Source organism: Chiroxiphia lanceolata, chromosome 6, assembly GCF_009829145.1.
Source record: "Chiroxiphia lanceolata isolate bChiLan1 chromosome 6, bChiLan1.pri, whole genome shotgun sequence".
Lineage (NCBI taxonomy): Eukaryota > Metazoa > Chordata > Aves > Passeriformes > Pipridae > Chiroxiphia > Chiroxiphia lanceolata.
The window spans coordinates 38993386-39019460 of record NC_045642.1 but is presented as its reverse complement, the minus strand read 5'-3'; the positions used below and the strand labels follow the sequence as shown (position 1 = coordinate 39019460).

Below are 26075 nucleotides of genomic sequence, written 5' to 3'. Positions count from 1 at the left end.
GATTAAAAACTGTGTTTGGAAAGAAGGGCAGAGCTTGGTTTAGAGTTAAGCTGAGGTAATGTTCTGATAATCACTTCTGTAGCTCCAGATGTTATTGCTAAACTCAACTTTGATGGCTAAATCACCTGGCTAAGCTGGTAAATCAGTCTGCTGTCTTTCAAACAAAAAAAGTTCAAGCTGTCCTTGAACAGAGCTGTGAGCTGAGGTGGCTGCTATAAGCAAGGAAATCTTGAATGCTATGAATTGTTTAATACTTGTTGATAAATCCAGTTCTCAGTGTAATATATGCATACTTACGCTTTGGGAATCATATTTCAGTCACAGACTAATGGTACTTGATATAAAAAATTTAAAACTTTGCAGCTATGAACTTCATTCCTGAGAGAGTGCTGTGCAGTTAATAGTTTTTGTGACTAGACTAGATCTTGAGGAGAAAACCTGAAAATGGTACTAAGTGCTTATTTTTGAGTCTCAAGTTGGCTCCATTTAGTTCCATGACACAATATTCTTACATTCAAAAAACTCTTTTAGGATAAAAGTTTCTTACACAAGTATTTTTCCATATGCTTAAAACTTGTCTGTTCTGCTTTAGTGCTGGTATTGCTATTTAAAAAACATCTGTCACAAGCGTAAAAGAAAGAAATGTGGTGATATTTTTCTTTATTTTTACAGGGTAACTTACAGCTTCTGCAGAGCTGTCTGGCAGTGTTAAACGGTGACACATAAGCTACGCTCCATCCTCCCACTAACAAGGGCTGCCCTCCTCTGGATTTTGTTTTCATAACTTTAAATAGGCATTTACAGTTCCCTGGAGAAAACATTTGACAAAGTGCACATAAGCAAGCTTCTTCTTTCAAAAGAATTAGAACAAACACCTGAAAGTAGCTCCAGACTATATGAACAGTATACTTGTTACACATACATATTCATGTTTATTTAATCATTATATGCTTTCATTGTTCAGAAAACAAATGCTCGGATTTTGTGAAAATAGCCAATGTAATCATATTCATGTTATGAATACTATGATACAGCTGCAATCTTATTTACCTTTGTAAGTAATTTCTGAAGCTCACCATTCGAAACACATTGTTCAAATGGCCTAAATATTACCATTAGATATTTCAATATTGTTACTATAATGACATTGTATACACTGTCTTAGTTTTTTTCCATGTACTGATATCAAAATACTTATCTTTTTTTCAATTGTGAACATTTCTTAGAAATTTTGGAGAATTTTGTGTAACCTTTATAACTATGATTTAAAAAGAAAAGCAGATGCATTAGTATGTTTGCCTTAACTTGTAGACTAATCCAATTATTGTAAAATAAACCATGAAATCAATGATTTTTCTAAAATTATGCAGACATTGTATCATCTGTAAGCTTTATATTTTCTAGTAAATTAGATTTTTTTTTTTCTCTACTCATCACGTAAAAACCATTGACTAAGTACTGGATTGGTCTGACACTACTCGCCCGGTACTTTTTCACTTGCATTCTCAGGTTTTATCTCTTTGTCTGTGACTTTCTTATCCAATGTACTTAAATTGTTTTGAGCTTGGTGGCTGACTCTGCAATTTCTTTGGCAGAAATACTTTACAGAGAACTTCTTGGGGGTTTCTTTCCAGAAAAGTGAAGTAGTAGTGGAAGGGAGTTCAGAAAGTGCATAAAATATCTATGAAAGGTAATACTGCCCCACTGTGATAGAGATAAAAAGATTTGCTTCAGAAAAAAAAGTGAAGGTATCCCCTTTGAAGGAATGTGTGAAAAAGATCTCATTCTGCTAACTGAACTTAGAACTATGAAGCCAGTTTTAATAGTTGTATTGATTTATGTCTCTTACTTGAACCACAGGTTTTTTCCAAGAGGTGCTGTTCTGTTGTGTAGTTTCAGGATGTTGTAAAATTAGGCTTTACTTGATGAATTGCTCTTCACAGTGGGATTGCTGCTTTATATGGGTTTGTAGGCCTTCAGTGGAGCAGCAGAATTTTGGGTGAACGGTATATTTGGAAGTGCAGATCAGTGTAAGTCAATATCTCTGTGGTTACAGATGCCCTGTACCAGAGGTGAAAGTTTTGTTTTGTTTTTTTCTCAAATAGGGTGAATTGCACAGTGTAGTATACTTACCCTGCTGCCTTGCACATCAGAACATTGCAGAGGAATTTGCATTGTGTGTTGATTCGTGTACGCATCACCTCAGGCTTCGATGGCCGTTGCCCAATGGCTCTTGGCAACTCGCCTAGTACAGAGTATTCCCAGCAATGCCTATTGCACTAATACTGTGCTGTTCATCTTCCAAATATAACAGGTATAATTCCTAAGGAACTCATCTATAAATAGACTATAAGGGACAAAGATGACAATGTATATACAGTTACCAAAATTGTAAATATTTTAAGTAGGATGTGGGAACAGTTTTTAGGTTAGTTTTTGCTGTTCAGTGTTACTAGCTCATTAAACTTTTTTCAATCCTCTTGGTATTGGGTGTGTCTCTTAAAACTCTGATCCCGGCTCGGTAACGCCGGAGCAAAGTGCTTAAAACGTGACCCGAAGACTTCCAGCTCCAAGGAGCAAAGAGCCGGGGGGCCGATCCCCGCCTTCTCTGGGCGGGGCCGCCCGGGATCCGCGGGGCCGGGCCGAGGGGGCGGGGCGGGGGCGGGGCCGGGCTGAGGGGGCGGGGCGGGGCCGGGCGGGCTCGGCCGCCGGAAGCTGCGGGGCCGCGCGGAAGGAGCGGGGCCGGGCCTGGCAGCGGGATTGTGGCGGATACCGCCATGAGCCGCCTGCGGGAGGAGGATGATCCGTACGTGGTGGAGGAGCCCAGCGACGATGAGCGGGCTCTCAGCAGGTGCGGGCGAGCCCGGGGCGCCTGGAGCTGCGGGCCGCGGGGTGGATCGGGCCGGCGGCTCTCGCCTGGCGTCTCCGGGCGCTGGGCCAGGCCGCGCCTTGTGCGCCGGGGCTACTTCCGGTCCTACCTCCGGCCCTACCCCCGGCCCTGGGCCGCTCGCGGGGTGCAGGAGGATTGCCCTCGCAACAGCCGCGGGATTTCCTTCCCTGGAACCGGCGTATTCACGTTTCTGACCGCACCGATGGCGGTGTGTTAAAACGGCCCCTGCGCGGAGCGGGAGCTGCAGGGACACAGTCGGCTGAAGCTCCTTTGCGTTTAAACCAGAGTTTTAATATCACCAAGCTAATAAAGTGTTTTAATAAGTACGTTTTCCATAAACATATGAGTAAGTGCTTCCTAGTGAACCCACACAATTCAGGTGTTTGTTCTCCAAGTCACTATGTCCGTGTTTTAAATTGGTTGCAGCAATTAGGTGTGTAACGCTTAAATGTTTGTAGCTCAGAGGATGAGGTGGATGTGCTCCTACACGGCACTCCTGACCAGAAGCGGAAGCTGATACGCGAGTGCCTGACTGGGGAGAGTGAGTCTTCCAGTGATGATGAGTTCCAAAAGGAGATGGAAGCAGAACTGAACACCACCATGAAGACTATGGAAGGCAAATGGATATCCCCAGAAATGGGTAAATCATGCTTAACAGCTGCTTGCATATAAAAGTCATGAGTTAAGTTAATGTAGTATTCTCTTGGCTAGGGAGGCTGTGTATGCAGTGATAGTTGAGTTTTTTTAAGCCAAGGGAAAAGTCTTAAAATGGCTGATGGGGCCTGTGGAAATGATCACAAGGTGCTGTTTCAGTGAATGCTTTTTTCATTTTTTTAAGACTTCAGTTTTGGTGGTTTTGAACTTCTGAGTACTTGCTTTAGTATGATTTCTTTCTGTTAGGTCAGACCTCTTTTTTCCAATATCTCTTTAAGTTCTTTCATGCATGTTTAGAAGTCTCTTGAGCAGGTTGCAGTCTCTTGTACTTTATCTAGTGGCTCCAGATGGCTGTCAAGCTTTGGAGGCCTTTCTTGAAGAAAGGAATAGCATCTGGTATATTGAATCAGTTGGGGGAAACAGGAAAAATATTAATCACTTCCTCCCTTACCCGCTCATAATTGTTGCAGCAAATAGTAAAACTGCATTGAAGATACCCATTTTCTGGAATTTGTATATTATGGGTGCAAGAGATGGATGCTTTGGCATTTGACTAGCGTATGTTTTTACTTATTACAAAACAACTTGCAAAGTGTTCTTAATGTCCTGGTGAATCAATGTAGTAGTCACATCAGTCTGGGGACTTCACTCTGCATTCAGCGCATTTATTAGTTTTATCTATGTTAGTGGCCAAATATGATTTTGTTCAGTTAAGAATATATAGCAATATTTACACCACCACATCCATACAGCACAGGATAGGAGTTTTGGTGCAGACAGGCCATGATGCACGTGTTTGGCAGTTCATCTAGGTCTTTTTTGAACTTCTGTGGCCCTGAAATTTTGGGGGACTTTTTTAGTGAATTTTATTGTAATCAAAGTTTGTGAAACAATGTGCTACACCTGTATTTCTTTCACATGAGTAAAGATTTGTGGAGTGTCTTCTCTGTATTACATAGGGCAGAGATAGGCATATTTGTTGTGGTGCTCTCTGTGCCTAAAGGGAGTGTACCTTGGGAGAAACCTTCCTTTAAACCTTCCTGAGGTTCATCTCAGAGGGAAGGAGTAGCTTTGCAGCTTTCACCTGTAAGTGAAATAACACAAGTGATGTGGATGATCAGGATACGGGAATAAATTGGGAGAGCTGTTACTTAACACACCCAGATAGAGCAGAGCACTCTGGTTAGAGTAACGAAAGTGAAGGTTTGTTCTGGGCTGTGTACTTGCTGTCCTTTTGTTGGCGTGTTCCTACCATTTCTTTCTCTAATTGCACCCATAGGTACTTCGTCAAGTACTGGGCAGACTGGACCTGCCACCACTTCAAAATACTATGATGATATTTACTTTGATTCTGATTCAGAGGATGAAGATAAAACAGGTAAATGATAGAGGAGAGAGGAGGGCATCTTTATGGTACTTCTCACTCTCAGACCCTGTAGAATTCTCTTGGGGGGGTCAAGAGGCTGTTCCTGAAGGCAGCCTTTTAGGGGGAATTACCAGCCTATATAAATCTCAGTGTAGTTCCTGCAACTTGATGATGTATCCCAGTGTATGTAAGGTGTGTTAATGCTTTGGGGCTATCTATGTGGAGGAGAGATGAGCTAGACCTTTAAGTTTCAGTTTAAATTTACTGTGAGGATGGAAAAGGAAAATTGAAAAAATATTTTGATAATTTAAGTAGAGAATTATCATATGCCTGATGGATGTAACATATTCGTGCACAAATCTTTCCAGATACACACGACGTCCGGAAAAACAGAAAAGATCAGCAGCGTCGGATTCTTTCCAATGATGAACTGCTATATGACCCAGAGGAAGACAGTAGAGACCAAGAGTGGGTAGACTCACAGAGGAGAGGGTAAGAGACCATCCTTGGCTGCTTGATATCAACTGAGAATTTTAAATGAAAATGGTGAATGTATAGGAAAAGCCAGTGCTGTCAAGTCCATGCAGCGAAACTATTTTTTATTTATAACTTGCAGTATATGAAATTTAGAAGCCCATAAAATGTTTAATGTGTATGTAATGGAAGTTGAGTAAAACTGCACAAAACTTGCAATTTTTAAAATCAAGATTTCCGACTTCTGTAAGCCAGTTTTGTCTGTAGATCTCATCTGAAGAACCATGCTGTGAGTTAAAAGTTGTAAGATAATTTGGTTGTTAATTAATATCTGTTCTTACTAAATACTGTATTTCTAGTTTTGGAAATTTTTGGAAATTTTTTTGGAAACTTTGAATTTAGCAAGCCACAAAATGTTCAGATAAAATAGGAACAGCACAAATCTGCTTTACTAAGGGTTTTTTGAAGGGTAAAGTAGAAAAATGGTTGTTGCAACTGAAGTAAAATTCTCCATGTATATTTGTTGAATAAGATAATATTAATGTATGTTGCCTGCAGAGATTGCACTTGAGATACCTCCTTTGTCAGAGGAGAGGGTTATCAGGCACAAATTCTCATGCCGATGTATTTGTCTCCCCAAACGAAAATTATCTGTACAAAGTAAATGAACAGATACTGGTATGTGCTTTCCCCCTGCTTTATTTATGGTGTATTTTAATGTAAAAAAGGTTTGACAGTTGACTTGATATGACCAACAGCAAGGGCCTGTAATTAATTTTTTGTCTCTCCTTCCTCCTTTCTTGCATTGGTAGGTACCGTAACCAAAGAAGAGCTCCACAACGGCAGCAGGCAAAACCTGCACCTGTCCCCAACAGTGATGCTGTTTTGAATTGCCCTGCTTGCATGACAACATTATGCCTGGACTGCCAGAGGTAACTAGTGAACAATAAGGGTCTTTTTGTAATGTCTTTTTTCAGTCAGGAGTATTTTTATTGTATTCAGTTCGATCAACGGATTTTATCAATTCTGTCTTGCAAAGTGTCACTAATAAAGGGAAGGCAGGTAGGTGTGAATCAGGTTTAGAGTTGGATGCTGGTTTGTAAGAATGATGATCACTTTAACCTACAATGGGGAGATGTGGAAGAATAAGGTAGAACTTTACCAAAGTGGACAAGGTAAACTTTTAAAAAAAAATAATAATTATGGACTAAGCAGGTAGTTCAGGCAGATTGGGGTTTTTTTAGATATATTATCTGTACCTATTTGCTTGATGTTCAGAGGCATGAAACTATTACAGGTTATTTTTGTGTAAAAGAGCCTTGTTAAAGGAGGATTAAGCAAAATCAAGATAGTGAATTCTTACTTGGTTTGAGTCTTAACAGTTGTGGTTTTTAGTTACAATTAAAAGTGCCAGGAAGGGATTTACGTGAGAATCCATACTGTGTTTACTGCTCTCCAGTATCTTCGTCGCAAATCTAGTTAGTGCTGCCTACCCTATGCTAAGGAGAGGACTCTTGAACTGAGAGTAACAGGAGAAAAAAATCTTGTGAAATGAGGAATAAGCTACTTATTATTTACTGAGTATTTTTGATGATTGAGGATGAAATTCCACAGCAGCCTTAAATCATCTACTGGGTGCTGTTTTTCTCTGTCTGCTTTGCTGGCACTGGTACTTCCTGACCCTGTTCTATAATTAAGTATTTCAGTTTGCTAAGCTGACAGAAGACTCTCAATTTTTATTGCCAAACTGGTCTTTCCTGGGTTTAATCAACTGAAATAGCTCAGCAGAACATTATACAAGCAGTAAAGCTAGCAGAAGTCAAGGTAGGACTTCTGCAGCCACTGTTATGTTGGTTTAAGCTGCTGTAAAACTGCACTCTAGGGACATTGTGTTAAATTGAACAAAAACCCTGAGTTTTGCTACATGCTCCAGAAATACAGTTGTTAAGACTGATGACAGCTGAAAATGCATTTTATGTTTTACTATAGACATGCTTTTTTCTAGTGTGATGTCTTAATGCTTGTTATTTATAAATAAGGAATTGCAGGCTTGCAAGACATTTTAGGATGACAGTGCCAGTAGCTGAGTCATTTGCACTCCTGATCTTTCTCCTATTGCCAGCTATATGTAGCCATGCATAATTCTGCAGTACCAGTACCATTGTACTCCAGGCTGGTTATTTCAGCAACAGCCAGCATTTTTTTTAAAAATGCCTTAAAAACATGACAGATGGCTGCAATTCTATGATTTTATTATTTTTGTAGTTGTGACTTTTGTTTATAGAATGTCATATTTATTTGGCTTTCAGCTCTTTGTCGTAGTACTTCGTATCTTTAATCCCATTTTCAGTGATGGTAACAGATTTTCTCCCCTTCTCCACAGACATGAATCTTACAAAACACAGTATAGAGCAATGTTTGTGATGAACTGCGTTGTTAACAAAGAGGAAATACTGAAATACAGAAAGAAGGTAAAGAGCAGAAGTAAGAAGATGAAGCACAGCAAAGAAACTAGCTCTGTACAATCAAATCAAGAAGAGGAGGAAGTATATCATCCAGTATTATGTACTGAATGCTCAACTGAAGTGGCAGTCATGGATAAAGATGAAGTTTTTCACTTCTTCAATGTTCTAGCCAGCCACTCCTAATGTGCAAATGCAGGGGGAAAAATTACTGCACTGTTTTAAGAATGTGGGAAGTGTCAGAAATGCAGGCATGTTAACCTTTTTAAACTGTGGTCTTGTAAATGTGCATTTTCATCAGAGAACTTTATAATGGCTGGACTTCTGCAAACTTTCTGAAAGGAATACAGTTAACTGCATGCATTTGAGAGCAATATTCTTTTCTACTGTCAGGCGGTTGCATCATTGGGGATTTAAAATTTTGTAAATATCATGTAAGATCTGTATATGATGATCATTCCCTGTATGTATACTATCCATTATCTGAGTATGTATTAGAACTGCTCCTTGGAATAAATACTGTATAGTAACTGGTTCTCTGTAGCTGCACTGATCATGTTTATGGCATGGGATAAACAACTCTTAAGTCAGCATGTTGGGTGTCCTTAGGCTTGTGTTCTTGGTAGATTTGCACACGGGTAGGTTTGTGTTGTGGTTTAACCTCAGCTGGCAACTAAGCCACACAACTGCTTGATCACTTCCCCCTTCCCTCAGTGGGGAGGAAAATTTGGAAAAAAAGGTAAACCTCATGGGTTGAGATAAGAACAATTTAATAGCTGAAACCAAATGTGATTATGATGATGATAATAGTAAGAGGAGGGAAAGTAAGTGATGCACTACTGCGTGGCCAGCTTTTGGTAGTGGCGATAGCTTCTGTGAGAAGCTGCTAGAAAATTCTTCCATATCTGACAGCCAGTGCCAGCTGTCCAGGACAGACCCACTGTAGAAATGGTGGTAATGCCTCTGTGATAACATATTTAAGAAAGAAAAAAAGTTACTGCACAGAAGTAGTTGTGGCCAGAGAAGAGCAGAGTGAGAATATGTGAGAGGAACAACGCTGCAGACACCAAGGTCAGTGGAGGAGGAGGGGGAGGAGGTCTCCAGGCACTGGATCTGAGGTTCTGCAGCCCATGGTGAAGCAGCTGTCCCCCTGCAGTCCACGGAGGTCCACAGGGGTGCAAAGATGCAGCTGCAGCCTGTGGAGGAGCCCACGTCAGAGCAGGTGCCCAAAGGAGGCTGTGACCCCATGGGAGGCCCATGCTGGAGCAGGGTCCTGGCAGGGACCTGTGGACCTGTGGAAAGAGGAGCCCACGCTGGAGCAGGTTTCCTGGAAGGACTTGTCACCCTCTGTGAGACCCACGCTGGAGCAGCTTGTGTCTGAAGGACTGCACCCTGTGGAAAAGTGACCCATGTTGCAGAAGTCTGCGGAGAACTGTTGCCTGTGGGATGGACTCATACTGGAGAAGTTTGTGAAGGACTGTCTCCTGTGGGAGGGAACCCACACTGGAACAGGGAAAGGACTCTTCTCCCTGAACAGTGGCAGGAATGTGTGATGAACTGACGGTAACCCCCATTCCCCATCTCTCTGCACCACGGAGTGGGAGGAGGTAGAGCCTCGGAAGCAGGGAAGGGTGGGGGGAAGGTTTTTTTAAGATGTATTTTACTTCTCATTATCCTGCTCTGATTTTGTTAGTAATAAATTCAATTAATATCTCCCAAGTTCAGTCTGTTTTGCCCATGACAGTTAGCGATGAGTGATCACTCCTGATCCTTATCTCAATTCATCGATCTTTCCCTGTGTTTTCTCTCCCGTCCACTTGCAGAGGTGAGTGATAGAGCGGCTTTGGTGGGTGCCTGGCATCCAGTCAGGGTCAGCCCACCACAACACAACTCTCCACCTGCTGACTGATACCCAGCTTGTCCCTGAGCAGCAGTCGACCCCCTTCCATGTAACTCCCCCAGTTTATATACGGAGCCATGACATTCTATTGTATGGAATATTCCTCTGGCCAGTTTGGTCAGCTGTCCTGGCCATGCTCCCTCCCAGCTTTTTGTGTAGCTCTTCACTGGCAGAGCATGAAACACTGAAAAGTCCTTGACTTAGGATAAGTACCACTTAGCAACAACCAAAACATCAGAGTGTTCATGAGAACATTATTCTCATACTAAATCCAAGCTACTGAGAAGACTATGAACTCTGTCCCAGCCAAAACCACGACACTTTGATAAAGAAGGAATTGTCACTGTATTTGGATTTTTCATTCATTAAGATCTCAAAAAGTTGAAACTTCCATTTATATAGAATGGAAAATGAGCTTATATTGAGTTTGCTGGCATGGATTGTTCTGCAATGGATCATTTAAATCAGCATATTAATGTCTTAACAATACAGCTGAGTGTTCTACATATAAATATGTATATGAAGAAAGTACTGAATGAGTGTTCTACATATAAATATGTATATGAAGAAAGTACTGAACTTTACTGTCCTTTTTCCTTATGATGACACATTTTAAGAAGAAATTTATGATCGGATCTATGACCAAAGAGCTAATTTGCATGCTTTTTCTGTTTCTTTAGTACATTTACATCTTCTTTATGGAAGAATAAAGAGCTTCTGCTACTTGATATTTATGAAGCCACTGCATAGTTAACAATGGATCCTTCCCTGTCTTCCTCCAGGTGTATGCCTAAGAGGTGAACACTTGTTTTTTACTAAATCTCCTCTCTATAGCCTGATATGTTTTTAAGTTTACTTTGAACAATGGTCTGAAAAAAAATCTCATCTTTGTGCTTTTTGTTGTAATAGTACTAGGAATAATTTGTTATATGTGCTTTGAGGAATCGTCAGAAATAGTTGAACTTAGGAGGCAAGAACCTGAAGAACATACTTCTTTTGTGCCTTAGATTATAATAAAATCTTGTGACTCTTTGCTTACCTTTTATAGTCCCTGGTGTAGTATTTTACTAATCTACACACACTCATTCTACACTGTTAATGAGATTAGGAAGAAATAAACATGTTGGTTCTTCTGTCAGGATTACATGAGAAAAACATTGAATTCCTATTTTCAAATCAGCAGAAACTTATCTTCTGCTTGATGAAGTACAGAACTGTTGATGCAGCTGCTGAACACTTAATTGGTTGGCCAGTATGATGTGCTTTCCTCTGCATGTGCAACCTACAAATAAAATGGAGCCATGCAGGTTCTGAGTTTTGGGATATGCCTGAAACAAGATCTCAGTCTCAGCTTTGCTACCTACTAGTCAGACTCCTTAGTGGAGTGTCCGACTTGCAGTATTAGATAGCTGTGGGATGACTTAAAGTGAGAGAAATTGTTACTGTGCCATGAGCCAGGAGGTGCATAAGGAAAATTTTGAATGTACAAAGAACTGTTTCTTCTTGGTAGAAGTATGGAGGAACAGATGTGACACAGAGCATATGGTCTGTGCTTTCGGGCATGCTGGCCTCTATGTAGCTCTCTTCATGTTCCAGGTGAAGCATGAAGGCTTTCTAGGTTAAGGGTCTTTGCACTGACCTGCTGGAAACATGAGCACGTGGGAATGTACTTCGAGGGCTCAAGAATTGATGTGGGTGGTATCAGGATTATTACTAAGTGATGACAGTCCCTAAGCAGGGGTAAAATGGAGCTGGTGAAGGACGGGAAACTCTATACAGAGGAATATTGTCCATTTTCTGAAGGGGCTAACTAGCAAAAAACCTCTCATGAATATGCACCACACCAAAAAAGTGTAAGGGGCCACCCACCTGGGGTGTTAGGGCAGATGCAGTGGGGGATTTTGAAGACAGCACACCTCTAGATATTACCTTTCCTCTTATCCCAGGTCCTTTCTTGCTGCTGCGGTTTGTTTGCCTTACCACTTGAATTGCAGAGCTCCTTGTTAGGAATCATAGGAGCAGACAGGACTGGGATTTGTTTGCTCCATGTTGATAATGGTCTTGCAGCTTAGAATGGGAATAATGCTTTACTTGTGCTGAATACCCCACTTGTCCTTGAACTTTGGACATGTTTATACAGAAAGGTGCCTTTCATGATTACCACTGCCTTTTCAAGCAGCTACACCAACACAGGGCTCCTCCAGCAGCAATTGCAACAAGCAACAGCAGTCTTGGGTAGGGGCAACAGCTCCTGTAGGCAGTTGTGTGGGGGTATTAACTGTGTGAGTGCTCTCATTTCTACTTGTCTTTTAATAAATCTGCAAAGATAAAGTGTGTCTAAATGTCTTCTGGGTGAATTAAATCCCTTTTCAGGGATTTCACATGAAATAGTATAGTCTAAGTTCTGTCTGCCAGGTGCTCTTCTTTTTCACAGTAATCTCCTGGTCCTGTAGTTTTATTTTGCAGCTCTGTAAATAACTCATATGTGCATCCTCCTGTGGTTGTATTTCCTTGTTTTTCATTGTACAAACAGCACAGTGGGGTGGCTGCAGGAACAGAATTACTGCTCAGTGACATAACTGCAAATTGATTTACCAAGCAGAGTGAGTATAGTGGGTCGACTTCAGTATCTAATCGGCGGCTACGGTGTGCACACTTGGCAAATGAGGTCCTGGCTGGTGATCTGGACCTGCTGCCTGGTGGTTGCAATGCATGCTCTGCTTAGTTAAGGTGCCTGATGATTGTGTACATCGCTTTCCAGCTGGCTTTCAACTCGTGCCTTCTAGAGTGGCAGTATAAACTGCCAAGAGCCTTCCTAATCATGTAGTCCCAAACTGCTCTCTGGGAATTTCTTATTAATCTTAGGCAAATTAGCAGTCAGGGCAGGGGTGTTCCACACCCTCTGGTTTCTGGCTCCAAGTGCCTTAGGGAAGTGAAAAGTTAGCAACAGTCACAGTAAACAGTTGATCGTTGAAAACCTCTTTCTTTTTTCTATTCATACGGATCAATGTCATCACAGTTGGCCGATCTTAAGGTCGCATTTATCCGAGCCATGTTTTTGGGTGGGCTTTACCCTCTGACAACGAAACAGAAGGCCTGTGCAGAGCATTTTTAACGTGCCTCCCGTGGGCCCTGCCGAGCACCGGCTTCGGGTCTGCCGCGATTCCCAGATCAAATGTGAACAGGAGGTGTGACTCGGGCTGGCAGGTTACCAGGTTCAGGGCCAGCCGCGTAATGTAATGATACTGGGCCCGATGTGGGCATTCCTCGGGGAGGGCCGAGGTACCGGCGTGCCGGGGGTGCCCCAGACGTTCCGCTGGGGCGTGGGAGCGCCGGTACCGCCCCGTGCGGGCCCCACAGGCCGCGGCCTCTCCGTGTCGGCGGGCGCGGGGCGGGGCCGGGGGAGGGCTGTCCCGGCTGCACCGCCCCGGCTGCGCTCGGCCTGGGCCCGGCGCGGTGCCGCTGGCGGCGGGGAGCGCCATGGCGCTGGTGTCGGCGCTGAAGCAGATGTCGTGGCTGTACTACCAGTACCTGCTGGTCACCGCGCTCTACATGCTGGAGCCCTGGGAACGCACCGTTTTCAGTATCCTTCTGGAGGAGTGTGTGTGTGTGCACGGTGCTGGGGGCTGCCCACTGCCCCCGCTCTGCCCGGCGGCGGCTCTGGGGCTGCCCCGAGGCGGCCCGGCGGGTGTGGCGGCTCCGCCGGGCCGGCGGGCGCGGTGCCGGGGGAGCGCTTCGGCCGTGCTGAGGGCGCTGCCCCGGCGGGGCTTGCTGGGCATGGAGGAGAGTCAGGTCGGGCAGGGCCGGGCCGGGCCGGGCCGGGAGGGGAGCGGCGCGGGGCCGGGCTGGGCCGGGGGCAGCCGGCCTGAGGCGCCGAGCGCGGCCGGAGCACGCAGTGGGCAGAGGAGCGGCAGCCTCCGCTCGGAACCGAACCTTGTCCCCTCCTCGCAGGCAGGGGCTCAGCTCCTCTCCCTCCCAAACTAATGTGTTGCCCGATCTGGGAATAATCCTCATTCAGCTGTTTCGCATCCCCTGTCCGGGCGTCTGGCGACCTAGTTCGTTTCTCCTCCAGCACAAGTTTATATCTCTAGAGTTATGGCAGTTCCGGCTTTTGTACTCAAATCCCGAGCTTTTTTGTTAAGGTGTCTTTAGTGTTTTCTGTTGTATTTTTGCCTAGAGGAAAGTAAATGTGCACGCTGCAAAACCTTGCAAGCCTAGGTTTTCATAGTGCTTTGTCTTATGGCTGTTCTTCTATAGGTATTTAATCCTCGAACTGTTAAGTTTGTCTCTTTTGGAGTGGAAGAACTTGATAGATGCTCATGTAAAGGCATCTGTATCAAGACTATTTACAGGTTTTCTTCTTTACCTGGTCCTTTCTTAGCAGTAGTATATTTTCTCTAGTATTATTATGGCATTGCAAGTATTTCTCTCTGAAGTGTGGCTGTTTTGATCTTGACTTAAAACGATATCTCAGTGTGAATGACCCTGAGCCATCTCCAGTTAACACTGAGAGGCAAAGAGAAATGAATGAAAACCTTAACAAAGAGAAGGGTGTAAGTAGTGGTGAGAAGGTGCTTTTACTGACATACTGCTCAGTTCTGTAAAGAAACTCACTTTTGTTATGTAAGAGTCGTTGCCCAAGTTACAGTGGTGTGATCAGACATTTATTTTTTTCCTGTGTCAAGTCAGTAGAAATGGAGATTATAAAAACTTACTACTTTTGTAGTAGACTTACCCTGCACAATTCTTTAGCTAGGGGTTCTTACCTTCAAAATGTATTCCTTGCTAACTAACCTTTCTCCTTTTATGCCATGTATGTTTCACTGAGGAAACTAAATTTTTGTTTTCACTGCAATTATATTAGTCATGAGTATTTTTTTCCTTTTTAACTTAAGTGAAAGTGTATGCATATTTGCTTTCATAAAATGCTCATATTGTAATTGCCCCATAACTGACAAATGTAATGAGTGGCACAAGTATCACTTGTGATCTCAGATCAGCAAAATTTTTTTTTGTCCTCAGACCGGACTCTTTGGCCGTGGGTGGGCCATGTCTGCCAGGTGGTGTATGGTTGCACCGCAGACACAGCGGCCTTGGGAGCTAACGGTGTGTGGCTCTGCTGCGTGTCACACTGCTGCTTGTGCTCCAGCATCGGAGGAGAGCGCTGATACGGAAATGTGGATTTATGTGTTGACCTTCATTTTAGTATCTCTTACTGTCTTCTGGGACTATAAATACACTAAGCAGCTAGTATGCTCTAATAAGCACAGCTAATACCTCTACTCTGCCATAGGGAAGTCAGTCATAGAGCATTTGTTACACTTGTGTGTGGTGACTTGATTTCACGAAGAGGCAGAGCATGCACAGCTCCTCTGGTTTCACCTGCGGAAACTGAGTACTGCTGTCTGGGGTTATCATGCTTGTTAATCTCCAGTGCTTTTTATAGCGCTTTGGTCTAAGTTTACTGAATCTCTGCAGGTAGTTGGATGAAATCAACAGATTTTTATTAATTTCCATTATTTTTGAATTTCTGAAACCTTAAGCTTTCAGTGGTGTAATCTTTCAGTAATCTGATGTCTTTAGATAAAGCTTCAAGAGCCCTAGAGCTTGACAAAAGTCCAGTTGTACATATACTTATAAGCTGTTGTCTCACTTCTGTTAGGCATTCAGCTAATAAAGTGGTCATCTTAAGATTTTTTAGATAATAGCTTCATGTAAAGTTTGTTTTGCAGTGTGATCTGCTATAGTAAAGTACTACTGATGGAGAAACGGACCAAATATTGTAGTGACTTAGAGCCCTAGAGGACACTGGAAGCTAGAAATGGATGTGAGGTTTCCTGACTATTGTGCTAACAGTACAACTTTCACACCAGATGTGTTTTGTGCATCATAAATTGAATTTCTTAGGTCGTTCTATTCCAGGAAGTTGAGATCAGCATCTAATGCTGTCTGCTTAAAAATGAGGTCATCCAGAAATAAGAATGGTAGTATTCAGTACAGCTGTCATATTATTGTGGTTTTGTTTTGTTTTGGATTTTTGTGATGGCTGACTTTTTTCTGCTTGGCTGGATGGGGCTGGCTTCTGCAGAATTGCTCAACACCTAGGAAGATGCATGTAAAAACCTGTGTCTTCTAAGTGCCCGTTTTCTGTTCTCCATCACGCTTCCTGTGCTCTGGCCTGTCCTCTTGTGTCCGTGACAAGGCAGGGGATAACTTGCAAGGCATCCTTTGCAATTCAGCTAATAGCTTCTACCGGTATTCTGGTTTTGGGTGTTCAGTAGGTTCTTTCTATAGCTGTAATTTCTGAATGCAGTTGACCTTCTCTGATTGAAAAACATAACATTATAAGATAGTAACTGGTAAAGTTTTAATGCTATAGTTTGTGATGTCTCATGCACTTCCTGTTTCAAATGCTTTTTTCCTCAACTGTAATTCAGATTCCATGCTAGTTTCCATTGTTGGAATGGCACTCTACACAGGCTATGTGTTCATGCCTCAGCACATCATGGCAATATTGCACTACTTCGAAATTGTGCAGTGATGAAGAACCTATCTTCAAGAAGTAACTGGGCTTTGAAATGTGTTCTACAAAGAAGAATGAACCTCTTAGTTTTAACAAGATTTCTACCAATGTCCAAAAGACACGCTTATGACTCTGAAGACTAGGAAATGAGATATGTAGAGCAGGGACATGAGATGTGAGATGTCCCCTATGTTGTGTTCATTCCTTTTAATTTTACAAGATATGCTAGTTTTGTCTACTTTAACATTGTGATTGTACTTTGATATCAGTATTTTCTTAACTTTGTGACAGTTTCAATATTGCACTGTGAATGCTTTTCTTAATTGTAATTTTGAGTAAATCTTAATTGCCTTCTATTTTTAATCTGAAAGTCATCTTATTAAATGGGGCTTAAAGCTTTTGCTATTGTATGGTATGTATTTGCTTGGAGATTTCTATTAATGCGTTTTGTAAGAAAATACATCTAGATTCATATTAGAGACGTGGATATATTCGTTTAACGCTATTTACAGAAGTTAGTTTGTATGACTGAACTCAGGTGTACTGTTTGCTGTCTAAACTTTGTTCAACAGTATATTTGTGCATATCACCTAAATTTGGAATTGGCCATTATTTCAATCTTATGTATTCTACCTTTTGGAGGAGGTTGGGGGAGATGAGGCACTGAAGCGGAGTGAAGACTGCATTTGTTATGTTTCAAGTAGTGTTGTAGTTCTCAGCTTTATCTAGTGGGGGAAAATGGACTTTACTGGCATAGGCCCATATAAGGCTTTGGGTTAGCATTTTAAATCAACCCTGTTTTTCTAGCTACCAATTCAATTGTAATTTTACAGGATACTTTATTATGTTCCAATGATTATGGTTTCTGCTAATTTTCACTCAACAGTGTAACTATGTCTAGGTTTTAAAGGGGTTTTCTATTGCTGCTAGTATTCCAAACATGTTTTCGCTACAAATGACCAAAACACAAGGGTTTCAATGGACTTGAGTTACAACTACAGCAATAAGTAGCTGAATACTTTGCTGAAGTCCTGTCTTTTTTTTAATAGGGATTTTTTTCAGTTTTGTATTCTGAAATGTAAGATGGTGACAACTTTCTTAAGTGGACAATTTTTTGTTGTTGTTGTTTAAAAAATAAAAGTTTAAAAGCAGAGTTTTGATGCAAAACTTTCTTAGAGAAGTTAATATGTTTCTGAATACTGCTTGCTTTTCTCAGAACTTTCCAAAAGAACAGTGATACTTGACCAAAGTACTGTGATTTTAATGGCCCGGTAATAATATGTACTGCTATATCTTTTATGCAACTTCTGTTGAAATCAGAAATTATAGATGTACAGTACCTATAGAAATACTGCCTTTTAGGTTTATTTAATTTTCTCAAAATTTTTCTTATGAGAAAAGGGTGTTTTTCCCCTTTATTTAAAAACTTCATGCGTATTTGATTAAAAACCCTTTTGTTTTGGAAGCTATAAACAGTGAGCCTTAAACTTCTTAGGTGAACCTGAACTGTCCTAAATTGGTAGGAGTCTCCCTCTAAATTAGTGCTTTCACTTATTAGTAACTGGCTATCAAAACTTGGGTAGGTTTTTGGGGTGGTGTTTTTTGTTATTGTTTGTGGTGCTTTTTTGTGGTTTTATTTAAGTGTATCCAGAGTTGTGAGTGTTTTAAGCATATATGGAGTTAATAAGTTAACATACTCTTTTTGAAGTAACATAGCATAAATCTGATCTCTCTGAGGACTAAATTGATACTGTGATATTTCTTTGCAAACTACTACCATGATTGATAGCCCCTTTCTCAGCAGTAGATATATTATTTGTATGAGGGGAAAAAGTCCTTCTGTGTGGTGGCATTAGAAATGTTAAGCATGATTTTTAATTGTTAAAGGTTTTATAAAAAAGCATTGATATACGGACTTTTGTTAACTGTCTGCTTTTTGTTGAGAATCACTTTCCAATCGTTTGCGTTATGTTGGCTTGGGCAATATACTTGAATTCATTTGCTAATTTGAGTACGGTCTTTTTCAGCATTTCTTTTAGTATAAATCAAGAATCTCATAGTCCTGGACTCTTCTTTTTAGATTCTGGATACTTCGTTAAAGATGGAATAATTTAATTAATAAAATACAAAGTGTTATTAGAGTTTGAATTTCTAGAAGAAAGTTTCTGCAGTGTCTCCTTTTCTTAAGGTTGATGCAGTGAAGAGATGGTTCAAGTGGTGATAATTATGAAGCAGAGTAAGTTTTCTTTTTTTAAAGTAAGGGTATCGGTAGGGATTTAATTAATCATTACATTTGAAAAATAAATGAATCATACGACGAACAAATTGTTTTCCCCAGTCTGCTTTATTGTCATATTAACTGGGGGATCATGTCTTCTGTGATAGAACCATAAGCTTTTTCTGTGCAAGCTGGAGGTCAAAGGCAGTTTAAATACCTTTTGGAGGCAGCTGGTCAATTTTGCTTTTGTTTTTTGATAACAATTAAGCCATTAGTAATTTAGATAAAGTTGGAAAAAAACAATTGTGAGGAATGAGGAAAAAAAATCACTTGAGAAACCTGCAGGTTTATGTTAGTCTTTTAATAGTAATAGCTCTCGTGGTTTAGACCGAGTAATTAGAAATAAGCATTTAAAAATGCATTAACTGTGTCATAACAGACACAGTTATCATAACTGATAATTCCAGCTCCGTGGGCCAGCCCCCTGCGGCAGGCAGACTCTCTGCCAGGACACCCCGCCCGCGCAGGGTGACTTGCTGTGCTGGCAGCCCTGGGTCTCCCCGAGCCGGCTCTGCAGAGGCTCCTTGGCTGCCTCCAGGGCTGGGTACTGTAGAATTGCTCATTAAAAACCTTTGCAGAAGGAGCTGCCGTAACCAAAACAGGCATAGTATTGCAGGAGGTCAGGGTGGAGCCAGAAACAGATCCAGGACCTGTGGGTATGTATGGCTTGAAATAGTTATATCTTTTAAAATAAATATAGGCACAGACACTGTTTTTTTCTTTTATATATATATAGATATACATAAACTGTTTACTTCTTATCGAAAATTATTACATAGCAATTAGTTTGGAGACAGAGGCTGTCGGGTTTCTTTTCTCATTTCTTTACTCTGGGAAGGAAAACACCAGAGAATCCTAAAGTGAGACTTTCTTGAGAAAATTCAGCAAGAAATCCATTTGTATATCCATCAGTATTAAAAATAAATAGATGTGAAAAGAGCATAGGAGCTGTAAAGGTGAATCTTGTGTGATAGATGGGCATTACGTTACTGCAAATTGGTGCAACTGGTATGTTATGAAGTGTTGCCCAGTTCCATTCAGGTGCAGTAATGAAGTGTGCGTTGTAAATGCTGAAGAAGAGGTACCTGCTTTTGGCTAACAACAAATAAAGGTTATATTGAGGTGAAGAGACACAACTTGAAGAGATTGGGTACCATGGGATGAGTGGGCTTTGCACAAAGCTGTGGAGACAGCAGCCATCCTCTAAAATACCAGAGGAGCATACTCTGGAATTGGGACCCCTGTAAAGGTTTTCAGTGCCAGAAGTTCTTTTCACCTGCTTATTTGCCCATGTTTTCTGCAACTGCTGTTGTAGGAAGACAGTTGCTTCTCCTCTTGTTGACATGTTATCCTGATACCAGTGTAGTGCTTTTGTTGTTTTTTTTTTTTACAGACAAAAGCAAACCGAAAATTTCATGCATGGTTTCTCTGTTTGATCTGCTAGGCCCTCCCTAAACAGCAGTCATCACTGAGCACAAAAGCTGCTGTCTTTTCTGTCTTTTGTTTGTGTAGTGATGGTTTAAGAAGAAAATCTGGCATCATAGTCCAGACCTGGATCCACCCTCCTCTCCTTGTAATGGGGAGAGATGAAACTCTAGATCTATTCTAGATTTCAGCATGGAATTTTGGCAGAAACCTCTCTGCTTTTCATAAATCAGTAAATCATCACAAGATCCTCAATCCATCCCAACTAGCATTGCATGATGGAATAATAAGAAGTTATGAATATCCACTCTTTCTGAGAGTTTAACTGGAGCAGAGTTGAATAGGCCTTGAGTAAACCTGATTCAATTTCTTAAGTAAAGACTGATTTCTTAAGTAAAATAAAAGTTGAACTGTTTCTTCACAATAATTTTGTAATGGCAGCCAGTGTCTTATCTCAAACGCTACGAGTACTTACAGTTAAATGGAGAATTACATTATGCAACACCTTATCACTAAATGTTTAACACAATGTTCAGTAGCTGAGAGGTGGCCTTGGCTGAAAGTCAGACTATGCTGCTGCACCTTTTGTGGTGCTCTTGTGGTGTCTCTGAACTATCCGCCACACATGCTTCACAAAATACACCTTATTCATGAGTGGACTTCCCATTGTTTAAAAAAAACCCAAAAAACTGCAAAACCAAACTACCTTTAAGACACTGTCTAGCACTTTATTTTGTTGGTAGTACTGTTTATTTTATTAGTGAAAAAATGATACTTTATATGTATAATTTATAAGCTGCATCTGTTTATGGATCAAATAGTTAGACTTGTTAATATGAATTTAGAGGCATGCTTTATCTTGGAAAGAGCCCTATTAAGTATTGGAGGCTCTTAATTTAGACTTAGAACAGTTCCCCATGTTTTACTGTTGCAAAGGTTTATGGCCCCAGAAACATGTAACTCCTTGACATTTTGGAGCCTAATAAAGAGATTCTACTTTCCTATGTGGAGAAGACCCTCTGTTAATAGCATTCTTAATTCAGGAGGAATTTTTTTATTCTAATCTAAAATTGCTTCATTATGTGAAATCAAAGGGAAGGTTCATACAGTGAAATATTGATACCAAAGATGAGAGACTGAAAATGAAAATTGTATCTTTGGACAGTGAAAGGATGAACTGAGGGATGAAAATTCTTTTACAAAACCTCTGGTTTTTGTGAAACTTAAACCTATATGAAATATTTTTTCCTGATGTTTTGAAAAATGTAGGAGTTATTTCCCTAAATAGAAAGCGTAGCCTTGTTTTGAAATCTGAAGCTGATACCTGCGCTAAACCCCCAAACTACTAACAGTAAATATTTTATGTAAATATAGCAGTTACCAAGCTAGGAGCTGCCTTACATTACAGAACAGTTGGTATAAGGGGTGATAGTACCTCATGGTTAGACTGTGTGGTTGTAATGTGTGGACCTGTGGATTCACCTGGGTTAGAGATCCTTCGTGTCATAAAGGCACCTGCTAGTACCAGTACGATGTGACTGATTTATTTATTTAGAGGTTTGTAGTGATAGTGTTTGGTATTAAAGACTAAATAATCATTCTAAAGGCTTTACTGTTAGATCTTGTGTTTCAGAAACAGAAGTTTTGATTAAATAAATTAATGGGAAAACCAGAAATAATAAATTAATGGGAAAACCTCAACACTTGTCATAAGCTAGATAGATAATTGTGGAGCAGTAATCACTAAATTGGATATAGGACATGCCAGTTGCAGACAGATAGTCATGGAGCGGTAATCACTAAATTGGATACAGGATGTGCCATTTCTAGGTACAACCCAAACATTAAAAATCTTGGAATAGGCTGTGTATCTATGCAGGAAGCAGCTATCCTCTGTGTTGGTGATCATGGTGATTTTCTGTCACAGCCTATTACTGGCTGAAATGTGCTTTTACAGGTTAACAGGAGACTCTTTCATTGGTTTTCTGTTGCTCTTTCTTAACCTTGAAGGGTGTGTTCTGTACATGATATCAATCTTGTCACTGCAATAAGTTTCATTAGCCTGGATTTATGTTGTGGGTGTTTTAATGGTGAAAAGGTGACTGATTTTTGTAGGTGTCTCTTTTAGGCTTTACTGCTTGAGGTTTGGAAATGAAGCATATGATTGATAAACTGCTTACTACTATCATCCCACAAGAAAAGAAAAAAAAAAAGAATCATACTGTTTCTTTTACCTTTTAAAGAAGTTATCCAGATAATGAGATGTTTGAGGAAGAAGCCTGAGATTCAATTTATAGTCATAGCTGGTTGCTTTCTTATTAAAACTGATAGTTCTTGGATATGACTTCCTAAGCCTGAATGTTCCTGTACAAGCTCCTTGACCTATCTCATAGTTGGAAATAACAGGTAATCAACACTTTGCTAATATTCACACAGTTACAAGCACCATGTCTGACATATCTGGTTTTTATTCATGCCCATGTCTGCAGGTGGAATTCTCTTGGCATATTTTGCATTTTGTGTTCTCTGCAATTTGAGATGGACAGCATATTTCTGGCCTGTGTTTCACAATGACGACACCCTACATAGCCCCCAGAAGAACTTTTTTTGGAAAAATATTGTATTGGCAATGATTGATATTTTTTGTCTTTTCTGTGAAATTTGTTTGTGTCTACTGAGGCAGAAAAGCTGAGTTTTTATGATCACATAAGAATTTAAACCAAAAATCTTATATCCAAGGTTTATCTTCCTTTCCTGCTTCTGTAATGATCGGTTGTTGTCCTCTCTTCCTTTTGGATTGTTTTTTCTTTGAGATGTTCTTGCTTCATATACTGCAAAAAGAAAGAAATTAATGCCTCAGAACATATTTTTTAGTGATGCTATTTAACACACACTGTAAGGTTATACAAGTCTGGAAGATGTCTTTGAATAAAATATTCTTTCTGGCATAACAGGATTGTGCTGTCAGATCATCTGAGGGGCAATCCAAAGGCATGCATGGTCTGAATTTGAGTATTTAGTTACATGTGCTAGACTACTAACAGCTTATTTTGCTTATGTTATGTTAGCAGCTCAAAACAAACATTTTTGAGAGAAAGCCTCCTGTGATGCATCCCAGGGCTCGAGAAGTTCATATGCTTGGGTAGTACTTTGACTTTTAATCAGAATAAGCACATAGTTCCCAAACTCAGGATTGAATTAGTGGGTGATTATATGAACTGGAGTATGCGTTAAAAAAATATTTTCAAAACACCTTCTGTGTTGTTTTACAGTATTTCAGTAAGCTGGACAAAAAGTAGTGCTCAGCTCGGAGGGACTGAGGATAAAATGTGCAGTCTGTTTGTCTTAGGCAAACAGGGACTTCTGAACTGGTGTCTGATCAAATGGACAGGTGGGCTCCACTGGAAAGGAATCAAGGGGTTATCTGTATCCAGAGAATAGGAGACAACTTCTGCAGATATGAGGCTTTCTGGGTCAGGACACAGCTGCACAGTCTGCCTGCACAATGTGATGCTGCCTAATGCTGAGATCAGAAGTACCCTGCAGAAAGACTTGGGTCACTTCTCTGCATTTCCTTGGAGAAAGAGTTATATTAAGCCATTGAAAAGATTGCAAGTGTTTGAACAAGCTGAAATAGAGCACACAGAGACACCACTTCTGGTCTCTGCTTTGTGCTGTGCGGTGTGAACCGGACAGTCTCTAGGTATCTGCATGACATCTGGGGTTTCAGTACTGCTTCTGCTCAATGGCTTGTGCATATGTGAGCACAAATGTTCTGTCTTGTGCCTTTTGAAAAATCTTAGGGCTGGTTCAGAGGAGTGGGAAGAGTAGTTCAAGTCTTTTGTTCCTCCTCTGGCTGGTAACTGCAACCTGGGGAATGGATACTACACTGATTGGTAATCTCTAATTTGATTGATGATGGTAGTATTCATTCCTTTTAAAACCAACATATATGCATCCCATGATATACCAGTGTCATGGATGTCTTCACCTGCTGCAAGAAGCAGTCTTGCTGGGAAACCCCCTTTTGTATGATGTTTCAGCAACACTGGGACTCTCCATAAACTACTGATAAACCCTTGTATTGTGCATTATACTGGTTTCAACCACTATATGGTTTCTCAAATAGTGTCAGGCCTAGACAGGATAGTAGACATAAGAGGAAACATGGGTAAGAGAAACAGAAATCGATTCATGTCTATTTTATTTCACCTGCTGAGTTACCAGTTGTGTTTTGATAGTTGAAAATTGGAATTACCAAGGATAAAGCACTAAATTACAATAACAAAGACAAACAAGGCATGGAAAGTAACACTGATGATGCTGTGGTGAGGGTCTGCTCAGACCTCTAGCCTGTGAGGGTGAAGAAGGTGATTTTTTTTTTTTTTTTGAAAAGGCTTACTTATATAAGCCTTTAGTGCTTGTTAGTGAACTAGAAGGCCAAAAAAGAAGTGGAAATAAGTAAGGGCAGGCAATAGAGATGTGTAAAAGCATCGCTTAGACAATCAGATGACTTTATATAATCAAATGACTTGTTATGTGGATGAGAGCAATGGCAGATATTCTCATATGTTGACTTTAGAATGGCTCTTGACATGATCTCCCACAGTGTTTGCAGCTGGGCCAGAGGAAGTTTGAGTAAAGTGAGGGGACTGTTTGGTGGTTTTAACTGGCTGAATCACTGTACTCAAATTAGCTGCTCAATGTTAATTTATAAGGTGGCTAAAAGTGGAGTGTTCTGTAAGGTAATACTGGGTTTGATGTTCAGTATCTTCACAGAAGACCCTGATTATTCAACCAATGTTCCTCTGTGGGGGAGGGAGTTAATATGATAGAGCCTGGGCTCAGAATTCGGCTGACAGAAGCCTGTTTGACAAGGAGAAGTGCAGAATTCTCAGCTTTGCTGAGAGAGATCCTGAAAATTAATGGTGTATGCTGAACATGAGCCAACAGTGAGTTCACAACATAAATATGGCAGCATACATACGAGGCTACAGTAGGAGAATGTGGCCACCAAGTCAAGAGAAATCATTATCCTCATCCTGCTGCTGAGGCAGCTGCTGCAATAGTGTGTCTGGTTTTGGGCTCCTTGCTTCCAGAAGGATGGAGAGAAACTATCCAGAAGAGGCTGTAAAGATGGTTGGCAGTTAAGAACATGTTTCCTGGGGAGGTTGTGAAACCGCTGTCCTTGAAGGTTTTCAAGACTCCTCTGGACAAAGCTATGACTAATCTGATTGGAACTAGTGCTGGCATTAGTCCTGCTTTTGGTGGGAGGTTGGACTAGGTGATCTCTACATGTACCTTTGAACCAGCTTTTCTGTTGTTCTTTATAGACCAAGGAAGAAGTCAGGCGAAGGAGCAATACAAAAAAATGTACATGGATCATAATAGCAACTGAAGCAGTAGGCATTAGGAGAATGACACAGAATCCAAAGTGCTAGAAATGCATAGGGTGACAGAGTGAAAGTAGAGGAAAGGTGCTGAGATGACAGTGGTCCCAATATGATCTTTACAGCAACATTGCATTTCCCTCAGTGCTATTATTAATTCAATAAAACATTTTCGTTAATAAGACTGAAACCAACAGAACAGAAAGCACTATTTTCTGAGCTTGAAATGAGAAAAAGAATCAAGAGAGGCATCTGCTGCAATAATTTGCAAGTATGTTTCCTATCAAACTGAACAGCTTGCAAGCTGAGCAGAGTTATTTACCTTCTCATTAGTTCTGTTTTCAGAATAGGTGTCTCATGGACTTGCCCTGTACTTTGTTGTTTTTTGCTTGGAATACATGTCCTGAATCGTCTTCTGGGCTTTCACATTGATTCATCCTTATTCGAATTTGGGGAATTTTGTGCTTGAGACTTCACGTGTCACAGCCTTGAATGACTCTGCTGTTAAAAAATCAAAACATCTCCTCTCCATTTTCTATAATGAAGAGAACGAAAAGAGGAATCTAATTTCCACTAATTCAGTTTGGAACTTGAAAATAGCTTATTTATGGGAGCTGGTTCTTTTCATGAAAGGCCTGAAACCATAAACCAGAGAAGACAACCCTGTTTTTGCAGTCAGTATTTATGGGGTAATTTTTTTTTTCTTGGTTATT

General features: G+C 40.8%; 3 protein-coding genes and 1 long non-coding RNA gene across 4 annotated transcripts in view; 3 read left to right on the top strand and 1 right to left on the bottom strand.

Annotated features, from left to right (window-relative positions):
- Positions 1 to 2480, top strand: part of SNX6 (sorting nexin 6) — a 28312-nt gene extending 25832 nt beyond the window's left edge. The window contains exon 14 of the mRNA XM_032691156.1: positions 673 to 2480. Coding sequence (XP_032547047.1) covers positions 673 to 726 — 54 coding nt within the window. The 3' untranslated portion in view covers positions 727 to 2480. The remainder of the gene's footprint in view (positions 1 to 672) is intronic.
- Positions 2481 to 2716: 236 nt separating this feature from the next.
- On the top strand, positions 2717 to 8389 carry EAPP (E2F associated phosphoprotein). Its single transcript, XM_032691835.1, has 6 exons — positions 2717 to 2851; positions 3349 to 3530; positions 4824 to 4922; positions 5279 to 5402; positions 6197 to 6316; positions 7768 to 8389. The coding sequence occupies exons 1-6, from the start codon at positions 2778 to 2780 to the stop codon at positions 8030 to 8032; spliced, it is 864 nt and encodes a 287-aa protein (XP_032547726.1). The 5' UTR covers positions 2717 to 2777; the 3' UTR covers positions 8033 to 8389.
- A 1912-nt stretch (positions 8390 to 10301) lies between these two features.
- On the bottom strand, positions 10302 to 13524 carry LOC116788511. The gene is made up of 2 exons (XR_004357658.1): positions 11676 to 13524; positions 10302 to 11385 (listed from the first exon to the last, which is right to left on the bottom strand). It is a non-coding gene; the product is annotated as an uncharacterized LOC116788511 (long non-coding RNA).
- Positions 13150 to 17436, top strand: SPTSSA (serine palmitoyltransferase small subunit A). Its single transcript, XM_032691410.1, has 2 exons — positions 13150 to 13329; positions 16184 to 17436. The coding sequence occupies exons 1-2, from the start codon at positions 13227 to 13229 to the stop codon at positions 16285 to 16287; spliced, it is 207 nt and encodes a 68-aa protein (XP_032547301.1). The 5' UTR covers positions 13150 to 13226; the 3' UTR covers positions 16288 to 17436.
- The last annotated feature ends 8639 nt before the right edge of the window (positions 17437 to 26075 follow it).